General features: G+C 40.0%; 1 protein-coding gene across 9 annotated transcripts in view; it reads left to right on the plus strand.

Moving 5' to 3' along the window:
• The window catches only part of NRG1 (neuregulin 1), a 1,074,255-nt gene that overhangs the window by 838,153 nt on the left and 210,039 nt on the right, over positions 1-26,063 (plus strand). Inside the window, exon 1 of one of the 9 annotated variants that reach the window (XM_072776376.1) lies at positions 17,115-17,653. The exons of 7 other annotated variants lie outside the window; for them this stretch is intronic. In XM_072776376.1, coding sequence (XP_072632477.1) covers positions 17,557-17,653 — 97 coding nt within the window. In that variant the 5' untranslated portion in view covers positions 17,115-17,556. Of the gene's footprint in view, positions 1-17,114; positions 17,654-26,063 lie in introns of those variants that run through there. One more of the 9 variants, XM_072776381.1, reaches the window with a different exon arrangement.

Below are 26,063 nucleotides of genomic sequence, written 5' to 3' on the forward strand. Positions count from 1 at the left end.
ATTCTTCCTCCCCATAACCCATTCTGCCCAAATTGATTCTCATTTCAATAAATGTCATTACCTTCACCTAGTTTCTCAGGTGAAAATCTGGTAGTCTTTCTCTGTTTCTCTTCTTTTTCTTCTATGTAGTTCTCACTCAGCATGTCTTGCCAGCCCCACTTTCAATGTATAGCCATACTTGAATCACTTCTTCTCAGGCTGTCACTCAGGCTTACTCATCACTGTCCCTCAAGTGCATAATTATATTAACTTTGAACTCATCTTCCTGCTTTCACTCTCTCCCTCTACAATCTGTTGTGCATTTAGTAGTCAAGAGTGGTATTTAAAAAATATAAATCAGGGGCACCTGCATCACTCAGTCCATTAAGCCACCAACTCTTGGTTTGGGCTCCAGTTATGATCTTGCGGTTGTGAGATCCAGCCCCATGTGGGACTCCACACTCAGCATGGAGTCTGCTAGAGATTCTTTCCAACTCTATTCCTCCCCCTGCTCGTATTCTCACTCTCTCTCTCTCTTTAAAATAAATACAAAAAAAATAAAATAAAAATATATGTATATATGTGTATAAATCGGGTCATGTCAGTCTCCTTCACAAAATTCCCTGATGACTTCCCACAAATAGAATTCAATTCAAACTTCTCACCATGGCCTTCAAGGTCCATGAGATCTGGCCCTGCCTTTCTCTCTCCTGTGTCCTCATCTTCTACTGTGATCCCTAGAGGCATATGCCTCTAGCCTCACTGGTCCATTTGCTCTTCCTCTGTTGCACCAAGCTTACTCCTGCAGCAGATCTTTTATATATGCTGTCCTTTCTACTAGAGATGCTTCCTTATGATCTCAGCATGACTCATTCCTCTTCATCACTGAATTCTCTGCTCAACTGTTCTCTATGTAAGGAAGCCTTCCTTGACTACTCTGTGCCAAATAGCCAATCCTCTGTTATTCTTTGTCTTCCTTTTTGTTTTATTTTTCACCTATGAACACTTGAAAGTGCTGTCTCTGTCTGTAGTTATACATTTAGTTTAGTTATTTATTGCCTGAGTAGGAGCTTTAGGAGTGTAATACTTTGTTCCACTTACCACTGTATCCCTATATCCGGAACAAAGTATGGCACATGGTAGGCATGTAGTTGAGTATTGAATATGTGAACAAATTGTTAGAGAAGATTGAACTTGTCATAAAGCTTCTTAAGCAAACTTGGAGACAAGAATCCAATTTATTGTATAGTATAACAACAGATAGATAGGTAGATAGATAAAATAGAAGTTGATCTTCTTTAACCTGAATTAGTGATAGCAACTCTACTCATAGGTTGCCATGTGGTTCTTTTTATCTTTGCTCCTTTTCAGAATAATTCTCCCTCTCAGCATGGAATAGATAATAGAGAATCTGTAAAATGTCAAGGCTTTAATTCACCACATGACTAGTTCCTGTCTAACTTTCACTGAAATCTGTATTGTGGAGGATTTTGTGGCTCACTCCAATTCTGGCCTCAATTTACAATTTGAATAAAAACATGGCGGGCAGATTTGTCCACTAAATAACTGACTGACACACTTGACAACTGTAGCTGTATAAAAATCATCCAGAGTATACATTTTTAAAACCTATTTTCAATAATAAATTAAGATCTTTAAATTTTAGATTGACAATGACTTTGATAATCATGTAATTGAATTTAAATATATCTTCCAGGTCTCTCAATTAGCGTTGATTTATTTCTATTCCTTTGTACTTTCTCTCAGTTCTATTTCCATTCCACATAAGAAATTTTCTGGTAACAGATCCACAAATAATACCTGTATAAAGTTGTTCTAGTAAAAGTTAGGCATTTTATTTTAGTGAGTAATTATTTTCATATTCCCCAAACAAACTACCTATAAATAGCTGTTGGAAATTTGGGGCTTAAAAGTCATATTTGGGAGATACTGTCTGTGATTTAGTGGAAATTTAGTGCAACAGAATCCTAGTGAAATTTCTGAAAAGCAGATCTGGAAAAAGGGAGAGAAAGTAGGTAATCTGTTATCTGCTGAAAGATTTTTCAGGGGGGAGAAAACAGTCACTTATAAGTACTTCCAAGAAAACCATCATATTCTTCACATGTATTTGTGCCTTTCTATTTTTTTCCTTTATTTTTCTCTAAAAAGTAATTAAGCATTAGTGCTTAATTAGTTCAGAGAAGAGATTGCTCTGTTAATTTAGCTAAGAATTTAAGTTTCTTACTGTTTCTTTGCCGAACATTTTCAGCCAAAGTTATTAAAAGAAGAATCTAAAAAAGAGGAACTGCAAGTTGAATTTAAAAAATCCATTTTCAAATGTTATTGGGGCAGTGTAAAATGACACTGAGTGATCAGATATCTGAAAACATGTGAAACTTTTGAAATGGTTTTAGTATTACTGAGGGTATTGTGTAGACGTGGTCTTAGGTAACTTGTTTAGGTATAGGATTTTGAGATTCTCAGCTTTAATTTATGCATTTATAAAGTGAAAAGTGAAAAATAATATCTACCTCCTAGCATTATAGTGAAGGTTAAATGATATTGTGACATATGAAACCTTTAGTGCAATGCTTGGCACACAGGTCAATGCCAAATAAGTGATAGCCAAACACAAATCAAAATTATATTTTAATGGGGTGACTGTAATTTATGGACCAATACTAGCACATTTGAGACTATTATTCATAACTACACCTGCTATCACAGGTATAAACGCATGGTCCTGGGCATGCTAGAATGTGTGGGTTTTCTATCAATAATCATTATTATCATAGCAAACAATAAGCGTTCTCTTTTTCAGAGATCACATATACACAAGACAAGCAAAGCCTTGATTCAATTGTATATCAGGAATTTGCCAAAATGTCAAGAAAAGGTGTTTATTATGTTTGTGGTTTAATCAGAGGTTGTGTTTCCTGCAGTAAAAATCACCCAAGATTCTTCAAATATGTCCACAAGCTAGCTTGGTTTATATCATCTTTTCTTATAAATCAAAAAATTCCCCAAGATTTTATTCTGCTTGATTGAAGCTATTATGTGTTCCAAATGTTTTGAAACTGCTTATTTTTTCTTTCCAGAAATGTCCATGCAGTTAAGGTGCTGTTATTTCACAGTGCTTATGACTTCCAATCAGAAATCAAAATGGCACTTAATGAGAACAAAACATGTTTTCACTTGAGATGCAATTAAACCAACTTGGAGAAGCAGGATGTTTCTAACCAAGGTGAAAACAGCTGTTTATCAGGCTGCTCTTAATGATATTAGAATTTCCCTTAGAAACATTTGCTTTAAGATATATCATTTTCTAAATTATAATTGACACTAATAATGCTATTTTCATTACAATTTCTTTTTAGTCACATTGTTTCTTTAAAACACTGATCATGATAGAAATTTCATGAAGAGTTGTCTGTAAAGACTTGTATGCAGAAGACTTCCCAATGAAAATTTCAGTTCATGACTAGATATGATTTATTCATGATTATGGTAATATTTTCATTTTTAAAATGCCTTAAGAAAGAAATAATTTCTGCATAAATTTAAAAATTTTCCCAAAAGACAAAAGTTGCAGATAATTTCCATAGTCTAGAAAAAAAATTTTCCATATGTTGCTAATTTTTTTTTGATGTTTATTTGTATGTTTCAGCACTTTGTAAATACAACCTATGTCTTAGTTTGCTACATGGTGACATGACTTCCTGAAGTTTTTCTAAAACCTAAAACAAGAATGCTTCCGTTTTTACATTTAACATTTTGTCTTGATCTTCACAATTTAGGTCCACAACATTGGGAAAAATAACAAATATTTTCTTGTGTGTACATAAATGCATATATACAAACAATAGAGGAAATACGCAGCTTCCTAGGATAATAACATTTGAAGACGTCATTACCAACAACAACAACAAAAAGAGCTGTTAAGTGCCTGACCTTGAAAGTATAATCCTAAACTCCTCTGTTTAGAAGTAGCATGTAATCAGGATATGAAACTCTAGAAATTTAAGTAGCATAAGAGTGGCTTGGATTATTTATGTTGCTATAAGAGACCTTAATTTTAGGCTAGATCTGCATTGGGCAATTAGTTAAATGTTTCGACTACATTAATTGATTCTAGTGGATTTAACTTGAATAATTAACTCAACTCTGTGCTATTTTCCTCTTTCAGTATACTCACAGAACAGATTTTTAGAATCATGTAGAAGCTGAGATAATCTCTTTTGAATTAATATTGTGTTATTACCATTAAAATTCTTAACTCTAACCTAAAATAATGATCTTAACTCTATCCCAAAATAATTACCTTAAAAACAATACATGTAGCAATTTTAAAGAGAAAATGATAAGGATATATCAAAATTGAACACTATTAACTAAACACCTAACAAATGAACTCATTTATTATCAATCAAATATTTTCAACATACCTAACAGATAAAAAGTGCTGTATACAGTACCATGAAAGATATAAAATTTCAATAACATAGAATCTACCCTCAAAGAACTTAACACTTCTTTATGTGTAAACTTAATATGCATTCATCATCAGGGAATCAGAGAGATCTTTGATCAGTGACATTTGAGCCATATAATCAAGCATGGTCCTTATTTTCTAGGATTTGCAATGTCAGGAAGAAAGACTAGGCCTAAGAGTAATGTTAAAAATACTAATTACTTTTGTACTCCGACCATTTTTATAAGAAATGTGTGCAAGTAGAACTATATTTTTGGCAGTTTGAATCACTATACCAGTGAATAAACAGATGTCATACTCATGACCACATAAAAAGGACACTCCCTGTACCAGCCATTTGCCGCTTACTCAGGAACTTGGAGAAGCTTTGCAAATGCGTGTGCTCAAAGTGTGGTAAAGTGGGGATGTTCTTTGTGATGAGAATGGGAGGATGGTCTAAATCATCTGGGGCTGGTAATACAAAAACCGTGACTTAAAACATTAAAAAAACCCCAAAACCCTATTTAGTCAAATGCCAATATGGCAAACCCTAACTGGTCAACTTGTCTGCATTTTTACTGTTTCTCAAACTATATTTCTATCTCCTCAAATAGGAGTAAATTTTGGAGAATCTTTAAAAAAAGAATTACTAATACAAAACTAGTTACAGGCCTTGGAAGGGACTCTTGTAAGTGTGGAGTTCTGAAACTTAACTTTTATTGGTTTTACCATAATCCTACCTAAGTTCAAGTATTTTCAAAACACAGGAAGTGTGATTGAAGACATAGGCATTTAATTAATATTAGTTCCATCATCACAGAATGGCGATGTCAAAACACTGAGGGATAGCTCATGAGTGGCTTTGATTGATGATCTGAGGCTCTGCCTACAGAATCACAGATGTCTGAATGTATATAGACAATTCCCTCAATATATAGACCAATCTGAAGAGTTCAGACTCCAATTCCAACATTTCCTTCAGCATCAGACTCAAATTTGTCACAACTGTCTCGCTGGATTCTTTTATTACCCATCTTTGCCTATATAGTTAGTCTCTGGGCTGATTTAGAGTATGGTATGTTATTGAGATTCTGAGATTGTCCCAGGATTTGAAAATTTTTAGATAATTTTGGTTTCTTAGAATTAGTTAACACATACCACAACTTTCACAGAAAAACAAGGTGGCTTTAGGGAAATGTTTTAATGAGGCTGGGTAAAGGAGGTAAGTTCATCTACTCATAGGAAAATAGCAAATCTTGCTAAAAGGAACTTTTTCTGAAGCAAAGCTATAATTTCACCCCAGCTGATTTTGTGGGCTTGAAACATTTTACTCTGCTTTACTGTCTTCTAAAAGAAATTTCCATTTGGAAATCAAAAGATAAAAAGATCAAAAGATAAAAACTTACATACTAGATAAAAACTTACATACTAGAGCAAAAGATAAAAACTTACATACTAGAGCAAAAGATAAAAACTTACATACTAGAGCAAAAACGGCAGAGTTAAACACATTTCTTACCCATGCCAAAAATTCTGCTGCTTCAGGACCATGGACATTCCTTAGGAACATGTACACATTTCCCTGATGAATCCTTAGGCTGTGATATATTTTTGAGTTAAATTGTTATTATTTATAGAAAAGTTCTTTATGTCTGCTATGAACTCACATCAAAGTTTATATAGCATTCATGCCTATGGCAGGTGCTTTATCTTACTGATTATTTTGGCAGAAGACATTTACCAAAAACATCCCTGTGAGAAATAAAAACAAACCTTCACCCTCCAAAAATAGAAAAAGGCTACAACTCTTTAGGTCCTCCTTAGACCTATGGATGAGGGCCATAAACCTCTTTGGAGTCCATTTGATGTCTGTGAGTCTGGCCGAAGCTCAAAGAAAAGGTTGGAGACAGGATCGTCTACAAACAGAGGATCTAGGATTGCTGACTTGGATTTCATCTTTTGCTATCTGTGAAAATTTCCAAATTACTTCCCTGTGTGCCGTGTGTTATCCTTTCAAAAACTAAGCTTTATAACTTAAGGATGTAAGGTATAATGTCAGAGTACATTTTGAGCCTGGAAAGCACCTTTCAGGCATCTTGTCAATTATTTACCCCCTCATTTTACAGAGGAAGGCAGTCATGCCTGGAAAAGGGAAGGGACCCCCAGATCCAGAGCTGGGAAGTAACAGAGCTGGGAGCGTCACTCCAGGCACCAAGCCGTCTTACTTGTCCCCTCCTACCCATACCTTGCTGTTTGAAACAGTATGTAAATTAAAACATCTTTATAACTGTATGAGCTGGTTACTGCTGTGTAACAAATTACTCCAATCTTCGCATTTGAAAGCAACTCTCATTTATTAGCCTCTAGTTTTATTGGGCAAAATCTGAACATGGCATTACTGGGTCCTCTGCTTAGGGTCTTACAAAGCTGAAATTGAGATGTTGACTGGGCTATGTTCCAATCTGGAGCTTAGATCTTCTTCCAGGATCAGTCAGGTTGTTGGCAGTATTTAGTTCCTTGGGGCTATAGCACTGAGGTCCCTGTTCTCCTGCTGGCTGTCAGCAAAGGGTGGCTCTAAGCTCCATTCTTAGGCAAGTGACCCTCTCAGTAGGCAACAGCTACTTCAAAGCCAGTGGGGGTGATCTTTCTCTTCGGAAAAGGCCCAGCCCTTGTTTTAAGGCCTCATCTGATTAGGTCAGACCTACCCAGGATGATCTCACTCTTGATTAATTCAAAGTCAACTGATAACCTAATCATAGGAATGGTATTCCACAGTATCAGTAGGCTCCACCCATACTCAAGGGGAGGGCATCAGACAGAGTGTCTGTATCAGTGGCCAGGTGTAATCAGTATTAGAATTCTGTTTACCAAATTGGTAATATTCTACTTACTCAAGTACTAGTTTTCATTTTTACCTCCTTTTCCTCCATGCTGCGTGACAACCAGCAGAGGTGCTATCTTCCTAGTGCCAGCTCTAAGCTGGATGTTTGACTCCCATGAGCTCATTTAAGTCTTGTAACAGTGACCAGTATTACAATCAGAATTATAATCCCCATTTTCTTGATGAGACAGGCTTCTCTTCCTTAGGCTTCCATCCAGACCCACAGCAGAGGCTGGGACCCTCGGAGGCTCTCAGGCAGATGGGCATATTGGGGGATGGTAGATGGAGCTGCTGAGTGACAAGCACTCCTGGTAGGAGGAAAAACACAGTTGAAGCATGGAAGTAAGAAAGTTCAGCGTGACCCCAGTACACCAAATGCACGGGAAAACACAGGGAAGAAGTCGCAAATTGATGCAGCACTTAGATTGGGAAGGACCTGGCTACCCTCTACCAAGATGTTTCCATTTTATATCAACAGGAATCCAATAGAGATATCACGTAAGGAATGACAAGATAATAGCTTACATTTTAGAGGATTAAGTTGGGTAGCAGGAGGGAAGGTGACTGGGTGTGAGCACAGTACTAGAAGAGGAGGACTTAGAATAAGTCCAGTACAGTGACAGCGGAATTAGATTGGGGGACAAGCCAAAGAGGCAGTGATGCGGCTTCAGAGGTGAATGCACTGGAACTGGAGCTACCAAGTGGCTGGAATCAGGGGAGGCAAAAAAGATGGGAGGAGAAAAAGAAAAGATCATGCCTAGTTTCTGATCATAAGCTATGTTTGGTTTTGTTTTTGGTGGGGGAGGGAGGGCGGGGATTACTAACTTCATTTTGAGCTAGTTGGAATATATATAGTAGTTGTACATATATGTATATACACACGTTTGTGAACATTTGAGATAGCTCACAGTGAATGACATTTTTATAGGATTATTGTGTAGTTAAGAAGAAAATGGCTTTAAATATTGGGCCATGAGCCAGCCTTTTTGAGACAGGTAGAAAAAAAAATTCAGAAAAGGCAGAAAGTTCTGCCACTGAGATATTATTATGAGTCCCAGGAGAAGCTTTTGAGATGATGTGTGTATCAATATTCCCTAGGCTTAAGGACTCAAAAGTGAACACTATATGTGCCAATTAGGAAGGAGTTCCATTGGATTGGTGGTGAGTTTGGGGAGGAGGAGATGGATTCCTTTAGTTGGTAAATGAAAAGGAACTGACAATGTTCGGTAGTAAAAGTAAAGGACAGGTCCAAAGAAAGATTTCTGTTATGGTGTCTTTGTTAGAATGGGGAAGCATAATGTTCCTGGTTAAAAAAGGAAGACGGAGTGATCTGGCATTAGAGATTGGCAGGGCAGGTACAGCAGTAGGACAAGGGAGGGAAAGAATTGATGGCACTGTGATGAAAGTTTCTTAGGTAAGAGGAGAAAAGTAAAAAAAAAAAATTTAAATTAAAAAATTTAGACTCATCTTGGTGGCTCAGTGGTTGGACCTCTCCCTTTGGCTCAGGTTGTGATCCTGGGGTCCTGGGATGGAGTCCCACATTGTGCACCCCATAGGGAGCCTGTTTCTCCCTCTACCTGTGTCTTTACTTCTCTCTCTCTGTGTCTCTCATGAATAAATAAATAAAATCTTTTTTTAAAAAAATGAGTCGAGAAAATATGTACTAAATTCTTTCCATTGCATTTGTGGGAGGGAACTATCGTTCTAGTACCCACAGTAAAAACACATATTGCTGGTGCTCAGGGGTCTATTTATGATCATGAAAGTAAAAGAAATAGATGGTCTTTACTTCATTCTGTGAGACCATCATTTGGAAACAACAACAGGAGAAAAAAGTTTTGTGATTCCAAAGCAAGATAAATGTCACCTTTTTCTCTTTCTCTTGACAAAACCAGAGCTGGTCTTGGCCAGTCTCAAAGACACCAGTCTCCACTGGAATGACAAATTTTTTCGATGCCCCAATATCTTTGCTTTACAGGATGTCAGAGATTTCCATCGACTCTAGGACCAAAAAAAGATCACTTAGAAAGTGCTCGGCCAAACATATTCTTAGATTTTCAGCTGGATGTCTGGGGTTCAGGATTACCCCGAGAATTTCTCTGGGCTCCAAAGAATCCTACATACTGGTTAAGACTCTGGACAAGATCAGAGTTCCCTGCCCCACTTGAATTAGGTGGTTTTACTTGCCCCTATGGGAAAGAGTTGGAACAAACCCAACTTTTATGATTAAGCAGAAAAGACAACATTTTCCATAAGTATGTAATCTTCTGCATGGTTGGCTACCAGTTATTTTTTGGATGGTCATTTGGTTTCTGTCAAGTTAGCTAATTGTTCTGCTACATCATCTTTAAAAGATGACTTGCCTTCTTGAGTTGTTAATAGTTGTGAAATTATTTTCCCAAATGAATGAGAATTGAAAGATATATATATATATATATATATATATATATAATCATTAGCACACACACACACACACACACACACACACACGTTTCCAAACATATAGTGTGTTGAAAGGTGGTCTATTGCAAAGTAACTCAAATTCTAGGCCTGGGTCCAGGGGTGGAGATGACTGTAACATTCCACTGAGAACTCCACTCTTGGCTCTTCACTGAAAACTAGAAACCCCTAGTCAAGTCAAATATATGAAGTATTGGGTTCTATCTAACATGATGAAGACCTGAAAAAAAAAAAAAGGAGGGGAAGAGAATTCGTAAAGATTAATAAGGAGGTTAGAAGAAATTATATGGGAAGGAAAAAAAAATAACTGTGATGTTATTATATTCCTGAGGCAGGTACAGAGTTTGTGGGTCAGTGTTTCATTTCATCCAGTGCAGTTATCATGATGACATTATGAAGTCATCTCCTATGTACTATAATCTGTTTTGGAAATGCTTCCTTCCAGGTGTCTCTTATGGGACATACTGAAGCAAAGAGTTGATCTGTTAAATTACTCTTACTGCTCAAATATTTGAAGTACTAATTCATCACTATGACATTAAATTTATATTTTCACATCATTATAAGTTTCACAGGGGTGAATCTTTTCACAACAATGAATAAAGTGCCTCTTGAAAGGAAATCATGCTAACCTTGTAGTGGATCTTATGGGGCAACTTTTAAAAAGACACGGATGCATCTGTGTATCCCTTGGCTGTATATTAGATGTGCACACAAACTGAAGCCCAAGTATGCATGGAGAAATCCCTTTGCCTTTGCTGTACAGATACGGATGATGGGAAGGAAGCAAGATATTAGAGGATGAAAACCAAACTCAAAGCTAGTTCTAAGCAACTTGCTGCAATGACCAAATTGGGACTTAATCACTGGTCTGCCAAGTGGTTAGAGCAACCTTATATTATGCCCGACTAGAAAGGAGTTTTAACCCTGTTAACAATGCCCGGTTTGCAGGTTTTCATCCATTATCCTTTTGTTAGAACAGCCCTGCTAAAACCTAGCTGTTTTATGGGTCTCTCTGACTCCTCACAAGAATCCAAGGGAGGAAATGGAGCCAATAAATGTAATCTACAAGTGAAACTTGCAGAGGCAATTTAGGAGAAAAAAAAAGTCATTATCCTTCTTGGGATTTTACCATTTCACAAAAGTTACCACCTCATCTCCTAAAGTATTGAGACATTGTGATTAGTCACATTTTTTTAATGTGTTTTTTCTTGGAAAGGCTTATTTCAACAAATGGTATCCAAAGTATGATGCTTAGTATGATCATCATCATTATCATTTTAAAATTTGATCAAATAAACATAAGTACTATACATATGTATAGTCGTATATACATATCAAAGTAATTCTATTTCTCCACATTTATTCACCAATTAATAAAATGTATGTAATTGGCTATGATCAGACAGGTACAAGCACTAGAGATGTCACAGAGAACATGAAATTGTCAGTCTTTGCCTTCAAAGAGACTAATGCCCAGTGAGAACAGATCATTGTTTTTTTTTTTTTTAAATCACAAAACAATGATATAATAACAGATAAGAAGAAATGTTATGAAGGAGATGCAAAACTATGACAGGGGATTGAAACAGTTTTCAAAGGCAGTGGATAGCTTTTCTAAGCAAGTGAAATTCATTTGAAGCTTGAGAGATAAGTGAAATTAGGCAAAGTGGGTTGGTTGTGGAAAAATTCAGGCAGAGGCATCAGCAAGTACAAAGGCACTGGGACCAGAAAGAATGGCCAGCTCTGAAGGCATGTTGCCAAGAGGTCTCCGTGTGGCAGAGAGAGGGAGGAATGAAGCAGAGTGAGAGAAGGCTGGAGTCAGGCAGGACCTGGCCCTTCAAGGGCATTTGATATGGTTTCGGGAAGCACAGGTGCCTGGGCTAGATTTGCATTTCCAAAAGACTTCTCTGACTACTGTACTTGGCAAAATAACAAGAGGGAGCAAGATACCAGGTAGAAAAGATTTACTATGGTCAAAGCAAGGAAAGGATGAAGGTGTGGATTTGGGTGGGAGTAAATGAAGAGGGAGAAAAGGAGACTAAAGTCAAAATGACAGGACATGGGGATGGGTTGGATGCAGAAAAGGTGTCAAAGGTGATTGCAGAGTAGGTAATCAGCAGCCAAGAGGTAGAAAATGGTGATATCAGAACCAGGCTTTTTATATTCATTCTATTCTATTTAAATTCATTCCATGCAAAAGCAGTGCTTCCCGGATGCAAAGCATGGTGCTGGGAATCTAATAGATAGCGATAGGAAAAAGGTATACAAAAGGATATATAACCTCTGTCTTTTATAAGCTCACATTCAAATACAGTATTTCTCACTTCCAATAGTAGAAAGAGAAATAATAACTACGTACCCACATATATAAATGTACACACACAGAGATGTATACACACAGGTATGTCTGTGTATGTGTACAAGTACATATATGTACATATAAATTTGAGGTATTTGTATCGCACATATCTGCATTAAGTATCTATTGCAAGGGGATTGAGGAAGATACAGATCAATAATTAGTGCAGAGGTAGGGAGAGAAACCAAAAAGTTGCATGAGACTGTACTTAAAAGAAGTGAAAACGTTTCAAAAACTATCCTCTTATTAATATACTTATTACAGAAGAGATTAGTGACACTGGCCCTGTTTATCAAAGAGTCCATAAAAAGAAATTAGACACTAGTATTCAACTATATAATCCTTATTTATTTATTTATTTATTTATTTATTAATTATTTATTTATAAAAAGATTTTATTTATTTATTCATGAGAGACACAGAAAGAGAGAGAGGCAGAAACACAGGCAGAGGGAGAAGCAGGCTCCATGCAGGGAGCCTGATGTGGGACTTGATCCCGGGTCTCCAGGATCACGCCCTGAGCCGAAGGCAGGTGCCAAACCTTTGAGCCACCCAGGCGTCCCTATAATCCATTTTTAATATATGATGTATCCCTGCAATCACAAGAATAATTTTATCGTTAATAATAATGATAAATAATACTAATCACAACAGTAATCATCCGTGGATAGCAATTAAAAAAAAAATCACGTAGTAAGCAAACTACATAAGTGTAGATTCTATTTAGCGTTGTTTGAATCTTATGTTTTTATGTTTTTTGGTTGTTTTTGGAAGGAGGGGATTCTAACCTCATAATTTTATTATCAAACTGATTCCCTTCACAGGAGACAGAATATGATTCCTTAGTAATTCTGTCAAATATTTACCAAATGTAAGGGAGAACACTTTTCCAGTCTTGCCAGGGCAGCTTGTGGGTCAGAAGCTCTTTAACAATTTGCATACTGATTCTAATGCTCTAACCAAGCATAAGGGACAATTGCTCATTTATGAATTCCTAAGGCTCCTTTCATCGCATTTTCCTCACAGGATCATCTTTGCCTGTTTCAGTTTTGTGTATACTTCTTTTGATTGCTTGTTAATGTCTCCTGTTTATAGGGAGAGTATTATCTAATCTCTAAGATAATATGCAAATGTTGTTTACCATTACTATAATGGTGCAGAGGGTGGACTATGTTTGTAATCACTAGAGGTGAAGCTACCATGAAGCTAATGAAACTGACTTTTCAAGATCTCTCACATCCAACGGTCCTTTAATGTTCTTGGACTTAAATTTGCATTTTTAATTTTGTGGGGGTTTTTCTCTTTTAACTATAGCCCACAAATTTTGAGCTGTAGGCCTTAGAAAACTTATCTGGCCCTGCTTTTCATTTGTATTATAATGATTAATTGGTTTTTATGCCTTTCTCACAGTATCTGAACTTCATGACAACAGGGGCATTTTTTTTTTTTTTTCTATTTCCCTACAGTCTAGCATTTGGTTCAGTAAGTGCTTGATGAATGAATAAGTCATGCATATTTTGTGGTTGTTTGTTTTGGGGCTGACTCTGATGAGAGAGATTTTCTTTTGCATTCATGCATCTTCATTAATGCAATTTCAAAAAAGTAGTGATCTTATTTTTTAAAAAGTTAAAAGTACCTATTTTAATTCTAAATTAAATTCCCATTACTGTCAGTATGCACAATATTTTACAAAAAATGTAATCTATCTTCACATGTTAATGTTCTTTCATTTTATTTATTTTTGTCTTTTAAAATTTCTCTTGGGGTATTTTCCAAACGGGAATTACTGAGATAGAGGACATATTTGGTCAGCTTTGTAGATTTTAAGAGAACTTCTAAAAGGTAAGCCTTGCCAAAGAAAAATGTTATGGCGCAGGATTGCATTTATTTTAAGCTGTCATTTAATATAAGATCTCCATTTTATCTTTATTTCTCAAGTTGCTTATTTATAAATCTCCAGTCTATTTTTCAGGAGTTGACAAATGTTGACAGATTGACATATGTTACTTGAGAGCTGATAAACCCTCTATGATACATATTCTAGGAGCCAAACAGCATATAACAAATTAGGAAAATTATACCATGAAGGTATGTCATCATTTCTAAATTATACAATTCAGGTTCATATTTTGGTCTTCAAGGAAGCTAAATTATTCTTCTTTCTTTTTCCATCCCTTTTTCTGATCATTTCCAAGGTTTTTAAAAAAGGAAAACAAAACAAAAAAACAACACAAAAACAACCCTACACAATCATTTGCTACTTCCTGACCATAGAGATGAATAATTTAGGACAATCTCAAGCTCTTGAAAAATCTCATAAATATTTTAATTATCAAAGAAATGAACTTTTATTTGGTTGATCTTTTTACCTAACCATAAATGATGGAATAAAATAACCCTCAGAAAATTAACACTAAATAACTTAAAGGGCAAAAACATATTTAAACAATGTATCAGGAGAAAAAAAATTTTGGACTTTGTCATGAATTTTCTGACAATTCAGCTGCAATTGACAGTTAAAATATGACTCCAGAATACAAACATAGTCCCAGGAAGCCCTATCAGCCAACTGCCCCTTCACCATCTTTCTTAAATGTTCTTTCCCCATTTATCAAGGCAATTTTTGTCCTCTCTTTTTTTCCTCTGTCTCTAGCACATCGAACCAAAAAAGAACAATTATTGCATGCTCATGTATACTCAGCCTCCTCCCATCAAATTCCCTCATTCCGCAGGCATATTTCCATAGGAATCCTGCTGTTACTTAGTGGCCACCATGTTTTATTGTCAAAGTATTGCAATATTAACAATCTTTTCTGTGGTCCTTCATTCATACTTTGGGAAAACTGTCCACTAGTACTAGAGTTTCCTTCAAATGGAAAATTATCACAAAATTGCAGGCTCTTCCGTAGCCTCACTGAAAAAATACTGGAATAAAGAATTAATAAGCTGTTTTGAAAAGTAAGACCTCTAGATCCAAAACAAAACTGATAGTATTTCCATAGGTATGGGTTTTTACTACTGCCTTCCTATTTTATTTCGAAAAGACTTGACACTTTTTATTCCAAAATACATTTGTGCTTGCTTTATATTCTTCAGTTCTAAAATAAGGATATATTTGATAACCCTTACCTATTGTATATTAAGCCTGTAAAGGGTCTCATATCCTGGAGGAAGAATACATTTTTTTTGAAAGGGCTCCCCTCTTCTGAATTTTGCTGTTTCCTGCTTTGTTGAGCAGTGGCCCCTCCTGGGAAAACAGAGCTATTTCAGCCAACATTCAGATTTCATTTTATGTAAGACTCTGTGGAATATTACAGTGCCATTCAGGTTTATTCGTAATCTTTCCCCTGATTTTGCTGTTTTTATGGACTAGCAAAATTTATGTTTGGTGTTTGTTGGAGGGTCATCAGAAGATACTTGGACATCAGACTTTTTCCAAATAATGATAGCAGTATTGCTAAGACAGCTCTTAGCAGTTCTTTGTACCCAGCACATTCAGTGAGAATAAAACTATTCTTATTTTAGGACTGTTTTAAAACAAACGTTTTTGCTCCCTACCTTCCCACTTATAGCAAGGAGGCACCCCAGATTTCACCTGCAGTTAACTGGTGCCAATTACAATATATACCGAGATGCCTGTATGCACTAATGCTTCAGCTAGCATGGGCCCCAAAGAATGGCTTATCAGGAGCAAATCACTCGTAGAAGAGGAGTACGGTTGTCCATATCCAGCGCCTCCGGACCGCAACGGGACCCTATCACTGTAAATGAACGTTCTAAGTCAGCCACGGCTGTGATCTAACGTCGAGGCTCTGTTCTTTTACATGATTCTGGATCATTCTGTGGTATGGATTACTCTGGCCTCTAACTTTTGTCCTTCTCAGCAGGGTGCCAACGCTTTCTTGATCTCACTGCTCTTTAGAATTCTCCACCAGAGGGAGGACAAGGGAAGGACACGTAGGTCTCACCCGCACTCGGGAGGAAAGTTTGAATCCCACAAAGGCAGCGCCAGCGAATCCGAGAGCTCCAGCCCTGCCTTCCCAACCCTCCCGGCTCCTCCCGCGTTCTCGCCGGCAGAACCGAGTGACTTCCCGCTCCCAGCCGGGGCACTAGTTTTATTGTCGATCGCCTTTTAACCCGGGGTTTTATCAGTTCCTTGGAAAATCGAGCTGTCGTGAGAGACGCAGCTTAGGACCCCCTCTCTGGAGAGGCTAGCTTATTACTATTTATTATTATTATTACTTCTCATAAAGCTAAAGATGAGAATGGCGACAGGCGCGTCGCTAGGCGCGGGAAGGCAGGGGACCCCCCCACCCCCCCCTCCCCAGTGCGATCTGCCCCCGCCGAGGTGCCCGGAGCCTCCCGGGACCGGCGCAGCCCCACGCCGGGTCCCCTGCACCCCACCCCGTCTCTGCCGCACGCGCCGCGTGGGGGACTTTCACTGAAACAAGGAAGGAATGAACCCCAAAGTCTCCCGGAGAAACAGCAGGAGCTCCTCTCCTTCCCGAGGGTTCCAGAGCCTTAATTTGGGGGCGCAGGTGTCATGGTCCCAAAGTTTTTTTCTCCAACGTTTCTCCGCGTCCGTGGGAATCGTCCAGCCCTTCGGGGCCGCGGGGCGGCGGAGGACGAGCGAGGAGCCCCTGGGTCCCTTCCTCGGTCTCTAACCTCCCGGGGCCGCTCGGTTCGGTGGCGGCGGCGGCGGCGGCCGCGTGTCCGCGCAGCTTCCAGCGACCCCTGTCGGGGGTTCCCGGAGCCGCTCCGCGCGCCGCCGCCCCCCGCCCGGCCAGGCTCGGGGAGGGAAAGGGGCTGCGCCCGGGAGCGCCGGGCCCAGGCTCCTCCCGGTGGCGTGTCCGCGCCTCGGGGTGGGGGTGTGGTGGGGCAGAGGGAGGGGGCGAGGCAAGGGGAGGGGGCGAAGGAGGCGCCAGCCTCCAACCTGCGGGCGGGAGGTGGGTGGCTGTGGGGCAATTGAAAAAGAGCCGGCGAGGAGTTCCCCAAAACTTGTCGGAACTCCGGGCTCGCGCGGAGGGCAGGAGCGGAGCGGGGCGGCGGCGGCGGCGGCGGCGGCCCGGGCGATGGGAGCGCGGGCCGGACGGTGAACGCCTCTGCCTCGTCGGGCTGCGAGCGCGCCGGACCGACGCCACCAGCCGAGCCGACAGCGGCGGGCCCCGGCGCGGCGGGCCCCGAGGACTTCCCTGGGCGACCGCCGGCGCCAGGTGGCCCGGAGCGCACGCCGCGTCCGCGCCGCTCCCCGCGGCCGACAGGAGCCGCCCCCGCGCCGCGCGCCCCCCGCGCTCGAGGGACCAACTTTGCCCGAGCCCGAGCCGAGCCCTCGGACCGAACTTGGGGCGCGTCGCCCGCGCCGGGAGGGAGCCGGCCGCGAAGCGCGTGCATTTCTGCGGCGAGATGTCCGAGCGCAAAGAAGGCAGAGGCAAGGGGAAGGGCAAGAAGGAGCGCGGCTCCGGCAAGAAGCCCGCGCCCCCGGAGGGCGGCCAGAGCCCAGGTGAGTGCGCGGCGCGGCCCGGCTCCAACATCCTCTTCTGCCCGCGCCGCTGCCGCCGCCTCTCGCCCGCGCCCTGCGCTCCGGGCGCCCGCGGGGCCGGGAGGTTCTCGCCCTCGGTGGGGCCGCCCCTCACCTGGGCGCCGAGCCGCACCCGGGCGCCCGCGCCCCGCACCCGCGCGTAGGGTCGGGGCCGCAGACCCCCTGCGCCCTCCGGGGGCCGCGGCGGCGCAGCGCTCCGTGCCGCGGCCTCCCCCCAGCGCCCCGCGGCGGAGCCGGGGCGGGCGCGGGACCCGAGTGCGGGAGCCGAGGCTTGGGTGCGCGCCCCTGCGGCGCCGGGAGGGCTTTGCACGGGCCCCGTCTGCCCTCTAGCGAGCGAAGCGGGAACCGGTCTCGGCTGGGCGAGCCTGCCCCGGGAGAGCCGGGGGCGCCGGGCCCGGAGCGCGGGGCGCCGGGGTGCGCAGGGTCGCGGCGCGTGCGGGCCTTCGCCCGGATGCAGCCGAGATACTGGACCTGAGGTCGGTGGAGAGGGATTCCGAGAGGTCAGCGAAGCAGATGAAATCTAGCCCAGCGCCAGGAGCCAGGCCTGCTCCAAAGGAGTCCTCAAACTTTAAATTTAGCAGTTCTGGCTTTCAGGACCTCCTTGATAAATATGGTTAGTTTATGTTCCCAAGAGGTTCCGAAAACCAGAGTTCAAGTTTTTGAACCCAGTGGGTTACCGGTTATATAACAGAATGAAATGGAAGTCGCGGCTTTCTGGAGACAAATCTTGTGTTTAATACTCAGAACACGGCTGTGACTGACAGTTTCACCTTAGGTTTCTCTAGGAAGAGCTGATCCTCTAGATATTGTCTTGACTAGAGCAGCCCAATTAAATGCTTGAATATGAGTGATTGAGTGAAGAAGATGCTTTAAAAAGGAGAGGAGGAGTATAAGGGTTTGTTGTTGTTGTTGTTGTTTTGTCTCTGCAATTCCCAACTGTTAATTGATCCGGATCCCTTAAGTCACTTAAAGCATCTCCCCAACACATTTTATAAAGCACTTCTGAAAGTTTAATTCACTAGCGCTTGGTAACACTGTGGCTGAGAAGATAAGCAGAAATATTTGTCTGTTCCTTGTAAGAAGAAAACAAGATTTACTTAGTCCTCTTATTGGCATCACTGATAGCATTTCAGAACCTGACTTACTGGCAGGGACCTTCAGCAGGTTTTGAGCAAAACAAAAATTGAACAAAGAGTAATTGTTTGGCCGCAGACCATTCCTGTGCGTGCTTGTATAATAAGATACTGCTGATCAGATTCACCTTATTTACTTCATGAGGGTATAGAGAGACTTTCTTTGCTTTCGCCCTGTGCTTTGGGGACAAGGTATGAAATGGGGAGCTCAATTAGCAACCTCTGCCGGTGACTTTATCAACTGTCCTTTCAAAAGTCATCATGGTAAATTAGACTTTAGACGGAATCAAAACTGTAAAGTTGCAGAGTTCTTTGTGGAGGCCGTTAGATGTTCTCCTGTCCTGCCCATGAACTCTGCCTTCAGAAGTTTCTGTGGTCCCCTGTAGGAGGTCTGCTGAATGAAGGAGGGGCATTGGCTTGAAGTGGCATCCTTTTTAGGTAACAGGTTTGCATTTTGTCAAAGGTTTATAGCAGCAGTGCCTTAGCATAGACATTTTAGATAAGCAGGTAGATTTAAGAGCAAGCCAGCATTTCTCTGTCCTCCAAGATCTTATCTGTGAGGTAGGCAGCTGTGTTGGGACTACCCCAATGTTCTCCCTTGACACCGAGTTCGAGAGCTCCTTTGGTGGCTCTCATTCTGCATTCTAGTCACAGTAGTGGTTCCCTATAAACCAGGTAGATTGGCATCCTTAAGTGGCATTCTCTTTACTATCTTCCTGGAAAATTGAGATGAACTTGGCTCTAGGTTAGTTTTCAGTATATATAAAAGGTGTGTGTTTGTGTGTATATATATATATTCTTATATATGTATATGATTTTATTTATTCACGAGAGACACAGAGAGAGGCAGGGACGTAGAGGGAGAAGCAGGCTCCTTGTGGGGAGCCTGATGCGAGACTCTAATCCCAGGACCCCAGAATCACGCCCTGAGCCAAAGGCAGACGCTCAACCACTGACCCACTCAGGCACCCCTAGTTTTCAGAATATTTGTCTCCGTTTTACAACAGGTAGTCCTCATCTCTGGGGAGGAAACTTTTAACTTTCTCCAGGGCATCTTGGAGGAGGTAAAAAGTTGTATAAATCATATAAACCACTTAAGAATATTGATTCTTTGTTTTGATTTGAAAAGAATGCTCAACCCGAAACCAGCTCTGTATAAAATCACATGGCATGAATAGATTGCTTTGAAATCATTGTCTCTCCTTGTCATTTTCCTTATGATGACGAGTGCCAGTGGACTGTCCCTTATCTTAAGGGTGTCAGTAACTGATAGTCATAATGGCTTGTGGGAGAAACTCACATCTCTTTTTCGGCTTTCTTTGCACTCAAGTTCTCAGGTGTCCTCAAAAGAAACAACTTCTGGTGCCATGACTGTGGTGTTGCCACTTACCCTGCCAGCCCCGATGAGGACCTAGGAGCACACCCATCTGTTAGAGAGCTCCTGTGTTAGGATCGTGCAGACCCACATTTCATCTCTTGCTGAAAGCAGCCACTGAAACTGCGTGTGCTGGACGATGCACATGCAACCGCCCAGCTTCTCTTTGGATGTCATAACATGACTTCACGACAGTCGGGGGAGATATAACGCTGAGATAACAGCCTCTCAGCCCTGCTGTGAGCTGTATTATATGCAGAGGCATAAACACATCTGTTGGAGGGAAATTTTCAGGGGAAAAAGGCTTCTTTAACTTTCATATGACATGTGCAACTGATATGTGATACATACATGGCTATGTTTCACAGTATCCACATTTTTATACAATTAACTGAATATTGAATTGCACACTGTTGGGGCTGCAGATGTTCAACAGAATTATCTATTCCATAATAATGGCTCTAATAGGTCCCAAGCCCTTGGGGTCATTGGTTTCTCTTCTTTGCTCAAAATAAGCAAACTCAGCAAATCCTGGGCTATGTAACACGGATCCATGTAGTACCGGGGGCCCTGTAATATCCTGGGCCTCCTAGACTCTAGACCTCCCATATCCATTCTCTTCTTATTGATTTAGCTCAACAAACTTCCTATCAAAGCCTCAATTACAAAACCAGAGTTTTTGTTTGGTTTCGCTTGCTATTTGGTCATAGCAACTTCTTTTATGAATTTCCATTTGCTGATATGTTTCTCTTCCATAAAACACCACAAAGGATTTTTTTTTTTAAAGATTGTATTTATTTATTCATGAGAGACACACACACACACAGAGGCAGAAAACAGAGAGAGAAGCAGGCTCTCTGCAGGGAGCCCGATGCAGGACTCGATCCCAAGACTCCAGGATCACGCCCTGAGCTGAAGGCAGACGCTCAACCGCAGAGCCACCCAGGCATCCCAGGACTTTTTTTCTTCCTCTCTCCCAACTTTCTCTCTCTTTTTAAAATGACCTGGAACAAATTCATTATCAAGCTAAGCCGAGTTCTAGAACTATAGGGTCTCCCTTCAATCGTGGTAGAAGGGGCATCTGTGACTACACGTGAAACATCGTCTGCCAGATGGGTAGAAGTGGTCCATGTGCTCCCTGGATGACATCACCCACCTGCTTCTTTAAGTGGCTCCCCAGACTGAAGTGCTTGTAAACATTCTTGGAGGTAAAGTGTGCTGTCACTAACAGGGCAGCGTGTGTTTATGAAACAGGAGGAATGTCCAGTGGTCTTTTTCAGCCTGATTACTTCTGGCCACTTAGCTGCTATAATTATTCAAAACATTAAATATTATTTATAGGATGAAATAGGGTTTCTTTTGAAGAATTATTTTGAAGCAGTAAGGTGGGAGAAGCTTAGGGAATCCCATTTGCATACCTGTAGAATAATAAAGTAATACTGATGGAAGAATGAAGAAAAAAATAAATATACATAAATAATCAGAAAGTATTGAACTAATACGAGGATAGGGAATACCTTACTACATGCCAAGCCCTATACTAGATGCTTTTATGTTTATTATTTATTAATAAGGGAGCTAATATTCATTGTTCCAAGGAGTGTGACATACTTTGTGTATTTTTGTCGCTTGTCCTTTAGGAAGTGCAAAAATGCCTCATGGTCGGACAGCAAGAAGCAGGATACCTAGTTCTTAGCTCCAGAGCTAGATAGCCTGGGTTTAAATCCTAGTGCTACTGTTCCTTAATGGTTTTAGGAGAAAATAACTTAATCCTCCCTCTATGCCTAAATTTCCTTATTTGTAAAAATTGTATAATAATAATATTATTCTCATCATGAAGTTATTATGAAGCTTAAATGAGATGATCCATGGAGCATTGTGAGCGTTGCCCGACGTGTAGTAAGTGCCCAATAAATGTTAGCTCTGTTTATAGAATCACTTAAGAAGCAAATTGTCTGTGTCTTTGCAAAGGTATTTGACATCATTTTCAAAATTCACCTTTTATGGTAAAAAAATAATTCCAAACCGGCTGTAGTTAGAGTGAGTATAAATATTAATATCTTCTACCTGTAAATATAGAGCAAAGGGAATAAATATGTCAAACACGATAACTGCATGTATGTATTATGAAAGCGGTCCCGAATTCAGTCTAAATATTGAAAGTAGAGTGAGGTGCAGCATAATTTTTATCTCTGGCAGAAAAATGTTGAGGTTTCAAGCTATGAGACGATTTTGAAACATGACCCCTTTTCTGGCAACACATAAGAGTTGACGCTCAAACCTCACTTTATTATATGGAATGCATAATCTTCTCTTTGGGGTCTAGTATAAACTGCAGCAGTTGAAAAGGAAAGTGTATATGAACATTTTCTCTGTTATCTTTTTATCAAATGTAACAGTATATTATCGGCAAGGATATATTGCCAGCAAGGATCCCAGAATTGAGTGCAGGTGTTTCTAAATAGAAATAATTAATGAATATAGGAAATCCATACTTCTCACTACTTATTTTCTCCCCTTCTCCCTAGAATGGTTATATGTAGTGTTTAAAGTTTCAGCAGTGTGCCTCTTACCAAGTCAGTATCTCATTAACATTCTCAAAGTAACAAGTTACACTTGGCATTAACAAAGTCCTGATAGTTTATCATGTTCTATTAGGACAGAAGAAAACAAACTGAATGTCAGTATTTGGGGTGAGTGATTTTATTTGCTCCAAGAGACAAATAAATGAACTTCTCATATTTTAGTTAACCCTAGGGCTTTCCTCTTCATAAACAGAAAATATGAAACATTAAATCAGATAGTGTTGGCTTACACACTGATTTATTTTAACCAGAGGGAAATAGTATCCATTGAATATGCTATAAGGTACATAAAAATGAAATTTCCCCAGAGGCACAAGTGATGTTTGGATCATAATCCTACACATCCTAATCCTAATCCTGTGTCTGTGTCCTTGTATGAGTTTTAATAGATTTTAAAAAGCGAGCTACCAAAATGCCAATAGATGTCAGTGTTTGTTGCTTTAGAAAAAGTAAGGTGTTAGAAGAAAAAAAGAGACAGTTTAATTTGTTCTTAGTTTTAATAAGCTAAAGCTGGCTACTCTGAAAAGTTTGATAAGTATTAGGACCCTGTATAAGCTTGTGTACTTAGACTCTGTTAAAGAAAATGTCATTTTCACATTCCGCTCTTCTAAATATTAAGAGATGCCTCTGCAATAAATTCCTGAAAGAATTCAGAATGTAGGCTGAAAATACACTCATCAGCACATTTTTTCCTTTTTAAAAATGAAGACGCAATTGTTTGAGAATGTGGTTACGTCTTGTATGTCTTGCATTTTCAAACTAGAAATTAATTATGCATGTGTCTTGTATCACCTTGACTAGGATTGAGCAAGTGCATTTTTGAGTCCAACTCAGGTGAAATCTATGGACTTTGGCCAGAGATGACCAGAATTTCCTTTTCTTCTTTTACGAGTGTCACTGTTTTGTGGCCTCCAGAGGGTGCTCCAAGAGCATCACACTGCTACTCCCCAAAGAATGACTCCTTTTTTCTTTTCTTAAGTTGCTTTGATATTCTGAACAATCTGTGGGGAAGAGGAGGGCCCTGATTTCATTGTTAGCTCCCTCAACTGGGGTTTGTTTTTCAGTGAGACCAAGTAGCCTGAATTCACTAAGAGCCCTGAAAAGGAACATTCTGATACCTCATTCTGAGGATGGCAGTGCAGTTGTCACTTGCAAAGGGATGTCTGTGAAATTAATTTTCACCAGCACTTTTTCCTCGGAAAGCCTAGCATCTCACAGGCACCTTTCAGTTGCCCCTTACAGCAGTTCCTTCTGAATAAGTTCAGAGACCTCATGTTTCAAAGTTTCCCTGGGGCATTGGAAAAAATGATAAGGTGAAGTCTCCAAAATTGAACAAAGGATTTTTACTAACACGTTTGCTTTCATTTCTTCACACTGTTCCCTCAACTCCCAGCTAAAATTGGTTAAGAACCCGACTTCGATTGAGCTACACATTTTTGAAGATAGGTATGAAAAATCAAGTCTGTTGGATCGTAGGCTAATATTGTAATATTGTGCTCATGATTTATTCCACTGAGCCCTTGTCATCTTCAACGCAAGTTGCTCCTATTATAGTACTCCCCTGCCCTTTTGAAGTGTAGTATCGTTCATCTTGTTTCTTAGACAGGAAATGTATTATTGTGGTGCCTGGGTGGCTTAGTCGGTTAGCCAAGTGGCCAACTCTTGATTTCAGCTTTGGTCATGATCTCAGGATTGTGAGCTTGAGCCGTCCCGAAGGCCTTGTGCTGGGCGTGGAGCCTGCTTAAGATTCTCTCTCCCCTTCCCACAAGTGCATGCTCTTGTTCTCTTAAAAAAAAAAAAAAAAAAAAAAAAAAAAAAAAAGTAAAGGTATTACTGATGGGACAGTAGCTCTGCCACACTGCCTCAACCCTTTTATTTCATAGCTTCAGCAGGCAGGCAGCTGGCTCCTTGGGCAGCTGTTGAGTTTTAGTTTCAATGATGTGAGAGTCAGGGAATGTTTCATTAGGTCAAACCCTGTGACATTGTTGATTTTGTAGGTCATACGTGACTGACTACTGTCAATGTCATATGGCTTAATATTCGGATTTTCTTTAGTAGTTTGGCTTTATGCTTTGTGTGTTATTTTAAATAATATAGTAGTGACAACTTTGAAAATTCTTACAAGTTTTGGTAATTAAAAGAGGTTGAAAGTAATATATAAAGGATCCCGGGCTAGGAAATCATTGAACCAGTGGCATTTTCCTCCAATAAACAGATCAGATCATATGATATCCATATAAAACAAATTCAGCATGAAGTCAGAGTGTCAACTAGCATTTCCCCTTGGAGAGAAAAGTGGCACATTTTTGCCATGACATAGAATTTGTATTTCTATTTGACCTATTAGAAAACTGTTACCTTGCTTTCTCTTACTCATCGTATTTCTACAGAGATTACAGAGATGTGAGAAGGAAATAATAGTGAGTGGTGAATAATTCTGGCCTTATTTTATGAGATAATATGGAAACAAAATCTTTGCTCAATTTCATGTTTTTAGAGCAACACAAATTTTCTAGTATTTTAATAACTGAATTCTATTGTCAAGTGAAAATGCATCTCATTATGAATGGCCTATATTGCTTTTTAAGTGAGGTTAAATTTAGATAAAGCCAGTTTTTGAAAAGTGTGTGTATTTGTGTTTGTGACTGTATGTCATCTGTTTGTTATATATAACCTTGTAGTTGTAGAGACAAATTGCAATTTTAAAGGTTATGGCAGCTATTTAGCTATTCCGTAGTGAATCTAAAATCAGTCTTTAAAAGGAAATGTCTAAATTCCAATTTGGAACGACTCTTTTTTCCAGAACACATAAATCTTACAAATATAGTGAAATGTTTTGCATACCGAATGTCTTTTATTTAAGGACTCCAGAATTGAAACTTGAAATTCCTACACATTTTGTGATTTTTTTCCAAAAAATATAATTCAACCTCACATAAAAGAGGTGGAATATTAATTATACATAGAAACATTTCTCTATTAATGCCCTAAATTTCTATAACATAAAGTGTATTTTTCAGCTGTGTAGTATGTCATTTATTTAGGAATTTTCATCCTATATAATAGGAAATCACACTTCTATGTGAGCTGATAAGAAATGCCTCCAAAAAATCAAAGAAGAAAAAAGGAGGGAGACAGTCAGCAAATATTTAAAGGAAAACAAATGTTTAAGAGAAGAGAGCTTTCTTCCATGGAGATAAATGTATGTGTGACTACTTAATGTTTAGAAATATGTGTATTGTGAATCGAGTGTTTTTTCTATTAAGTTTCTCAGGACT

Source organism: Canis lupus, chromosome 15, assembly GCF_048164855.1.
Source record: "Canis lupus baileyi chromosome 15, mCanLup2.hap1, whole genome shotgun sequence".
Classification (NCBI taxonomy): Eukaryota; Metazoa; Chordata; class Mammalia; order Carnivora; family Canidae; genus Canis; species Canis lupus.